This window comes from Contarinia nasturtii, unplaced genomic scaffold, assembly GCF_009176525.2.
Source record: "Contarinia nasturtii isolate CC-2019 unplaced genomic scaffold, AAFC_CNas_1.1 Cnas_scaffold_2862, whole genome shotgun sequence".
NCBI lineage: Eukaryota > Metazoa > Arthropoda > Insecta > Diptera > Cecidomyiidae > Contarinia > Contarinia nasturtii.
In genome coordinates, this window is record NW_022200179.1 from 112,763 (window position 1) to 116,703 (window position 3,941).

At 33.7% G+C, this 3,941-nt stretch overlaps 1 protein-coding gene across 1 annotated transcript; it reads right to left on the reverse strand.

Annotated features, from left to right (window-relative positions):
• Nucleotides 1-505: 505 nt before the first annotated feature.
• LOC116349410 (odorant receptor 49a-like) lies at nucleotides 506-1,496 on the reverse strand. The gene is made up of 3 exons (XM_031780817.1): nucleotides 1,403-1,496; nucleotides 893-1,156; nucleotides 506-562 (listed from the first exon to the last, which is right to left on the reverse strand). Exons 1-3 carry the CDS (start codon nucleotides 1,439-1,441, stop codon nucleotides 506-508), a joined length of 360 nt encoding a protein of 119 aa, XP_031636677.1. The 5' UTR covers nucleotides 1,442-1,496.
• Between the last annotated feature and the right edge of the window lie 2,445 nt (nucleotides 1,497-3,941).

The window sequence follows — 3,941 nt, forward strand, 5'->3', positions numbered from 1 at the left end:
ACATGTTAAAATGCCGTTTTACCCGCAAAGAAATGTGTTGCGGGTAAAATGAGATTTTACCATGTTCAAAAATCTCTCCATGTTAAAATGGCATTTTTCTCTTATTACTTTGAATTTTAACATCTGAGTTTTCTCAGAGTAGACATGGCTGCGATACAAAAATTCCCATTTTCAGTAGTTTTTGTATGAAAAGTGCTTCAAAAATTATTCGTATCGTAAAACTAATGTCAGATTCAGTTTTCTCGTGAATTCTTTGAGTAAAAGATTTGTAATAAATGCATGTTGTGGATCACAGTGCGGAAAAGTTCATCTTATGGATGTAAGACATTTTATTTCTTTTTTTATTGCTGATTCTAATGCTATTGCTAATGCCAATTAAACGCTTTGTTTTCAAACAATTTATTGAAGAAAAAAACCATCAACTTCATCAAGAACAAATTTCATTATAAAAAAGTACACCACTTCCATGTTCAGAGCACATCTTTTAAAGAAGGAACTGAATTGATCATCCTTTTGTCAGTGTTTTGAAGGCCATATAATAACTAATTACGGCTCTCAGCATCTAAAATATCAAAAAAAAAAAATGTCAGTCAAGAGAATTGTTACAGTCTCTCTGAAAAATATCAACAGCAACATTTATTTTAAATGGACGAACGATTTAGTATTTTTAGAGAGAGCGTACATATTTCTTGAGTTTTACTATCAAGTCTTAATCCGGACAGTTGGGAAGTTAGGCGTTCGAATTTTTGACTTAACATTTCCAATGTTCGAAAATTAGGAAATAAATCGATTTTCCGGACCTAAGGTAGCCCTTTTGTTACTTTTCACTCCAGCCCGGTTAAAGTTTAATATTAAAACATCCCAGACAAAACTACTACATCAAAACATTTACCGAGCAAAATGTGTCTAGATTTAAGCGAGCCACGCCGAAGCCATGATAGAAGAGGGGACGTTGGGCATTTGCAATCATAACAGTTATAAATTTCTCAAGCATAACTGGCAGCTCAAACCAACTTGATTCAAACAGTAAATTGGCGTAAGAGAAACACTCATCGGTTGATCGATTCCCAAAGTAGCAATACAGAAATAAATTAAAGCTGCTCACAAATACACAGACGAATAAAACGCCAATGTTCAAGTTGAATTTTTGTAGTACCTAAAAGAATGTACAGCGTTCGAATGAGTTTAATTTATTTGGTGGAATTTTAGAATGTTTTGTTCGTTTCTCGGCTTTATCGATAATGAAATTTTCATGATATCTGCCCAGGAAGGGTAACAGTTCTCTATTTGTCAGCAGTAATCAAAGTTTATAATGAAAAAATGCTAACAATCGGTTGTTTCTTTGAATCGAAGCCGTGAAAACAGCTCTAATTCTAATATCATAAAAGAAGTCATATCTTACACTATCAAACAAGAATATGGAGCAAGCCGTGTAAATCATGCTGCCAATCAATTGAATCAAAATGAAAAGGCTGAAGAAATTGGCGGTGTCTGCGAATAATCTGAATAAAAAATACCCAATTAATTATTTTAAAATAAATATCAGAATAAAAAGATCTTACTCCCTTGTCAAATTATGAAACTGAATCAACCGAACCAATTGCAATTTTATATTGTTGAATTCTGTCTTTGGCGTTGCGTTCAATTCTTTCACTAATGCTCCAAAGCAATTATAAAATGCCCGATGATGTTCGCAGACTCCAATGAAAAACGACAAAAATGCGTAATTGATCAGCAAATACAGTGGTGCAGCAATGGCGCTGAACAAATTTAATCCAATCCAACCGAAAAGTGTTTGTTGATTCCACGGTAGACTAAAAGATTTCGAAGTAAATCAGTTTATTTAAAGTGTTTTGAAATGAAATTCAAAGGTGGAAATTACGCAAAATGATATGGAAAATACAGTAGGTCCTTTTCGATTTGGCCATAAGCTATTTCCAAATAGGAAACGTTCAGAATTCCCATTACGGCCAACAGGGCAATAAACGAGATCGGCACGAATTTCACTAGAATATTTGTAATCCGTGTGCTTTTTCGATCGGCTTCGCTTAGATATGGAGCCAACATTGACATTTTTCCTGTTAGAGAAGAAAATTTCTATTCAATTATAATATGATTTTGATCAAAATCTAAAAAAAACTACTTGAATCATAAACCCATTCGAACTTTGTAAAGATGCTTGCAATTGTATTTCGTAAAACGAAAGCGATAATCCACATATAAATCACACTGAACAAAGCAGCTATTTGAAAAAGGGCGTACAAACAATTCTCAATGTCATTTTTCACATGGAAATAAATAAACAATGCACTGGCTATCAACGCCACACTTTCGATGATTATCATTACCACAGCAAATAGAAAGTATTTTGACAAAATTCGCTGTGAAGCAATTGGGTAGAGACTGAGACTTGTGAATATTTTTTTATTCAGATCAAGTGGTTTCATTTTGGAAAACAAATGAGAAAATTTCGAAAAATATCAAAAAGAAAACTTCGTAGAAGTAAAAGAATTGAATAACGATAAGAAAATTTAGTAGCACTCGCGACTCCTTATTACCGATTGCACGATACTCGTATCACCGATTCACACTGATTTATTTGGTTAAATAAACAGTGACATAAATCTGAGTTTGAAGGATACTTTTGAACACAATTAAATTGTGGCATGTTTAATGGCGATTTGTCTAGACATTTATCGCATTAAAATTATAATTTTTCGAAGTAAATATAGTTATGATTCAACTGAATAGTTCAATATTTACAATTGTATGTACACAACATGGCGTGTTGTTTTACTTCAAAATTGAAACACTATTTATCGCTAAGACACAAGGGAAAGTGCGAAATATTTCCAAAAAAATCCAAAAACACTTCGGTACTTTTCAAGCAAAACTTCAGAAGGAGTAAAAGAAGTAAAAGGACTCAGAGTAGCATACAGGAATAGTGTGTGAAATCACAATGGTGATAGAGAATTGACTATAAAACAAATAAAAGTCATCAATTAAAAATGGATAGCATTTCGAGTGTTTACCCTTTTATCGCTTATAATTATCGAATCATGTCTGATGAAATTAATGTCGGTGCGTTAATGACAAAACTTTGATAATGACAAAACATTGATTTATTACATCAAAAATTAATAAATCAATGTTTTGTCATTATCAAAGTTTTGTCATTAACATTACATTAACCCTCAAACGCACACGTGGGGTCTCTTAGGCCCTAAGAGTTAGTTTTTTGAAAAAATCACAAAAATATAAAAAAAAATTGGAAAATTTCGCTGAGCGTTTTCTTTTTTAATGTCATATCTATGTGATAAAATCAAAAATTTCAATGTTTGGTGCATAGATGAAGTTTTGGGAAGTCTTATACAAAATACTAACGTAAAAGCACAACGGGGTCTTTTGGACCCCAAAGTATTTTGTATGGGAAATGATGTATTCTGTATGGGCCAATATGAAACTCATGGAGATTTGTTGACACAACAATTTACATTTCATCAAACAACAACACAGTAAATTGTTTCGTCCGTGACGTATACTGTTCATCGCAAATCAAATGGCATTTGCCATTATAATATATATTCATACATTGTTTTTTTTTTGGATAGGATAGATCCGTAAGATCTCCACAAGAGCTTGATCTAAGCGTGCATACGCCGCCGCATGATATATTCGTTCGTTTTTCTGTGTTGCTTCGACGCGCAAATCAAAGCAGGCGTGCCAATCAAAGTATGTATCATGCGGCGGCCTACGCACGCTTAGATCCAGCTCTTGCGGAGATCTTACGGTTCTATCCTATCCAAAACACAACGTATGGGCATATTTCGTGAATTTGTTGAACGTTGCTGGTGTGGCAGGGTTTGCCTTGTTGCGAACGTCTAACAACATGTTTGCCAAGTATGGAGATAGAACGGAAGCAGCGCGATCTCATCGCACTC

What these genes read in the sequence shown, in the direction of transcription:
- LOC116349410 (XM_031780817.1), bottom strand. Translation starts at nt 1,441, where the DNA reads ATGATTTACACGGCTTGCTCCATATTCTTGTTTGATAGT. An exon ending in CCATATTCTTGTTTGATAGT is followed by an intron (nt 1,157 to 1,402) that starts GTAAGATATGAC and finishes ACATTCTTTTAG; the next exon opens with GTACTACAAAAATTCAACTT. An exon ending in ATCTAGACACATTTTGCTCG is followed by an intron (nt 563 to 892) that starts GTAAATGTTTTG and finishes TTGATATTTTAG; the next exon opens with ATGCTGAGAGCCGTAATTAG.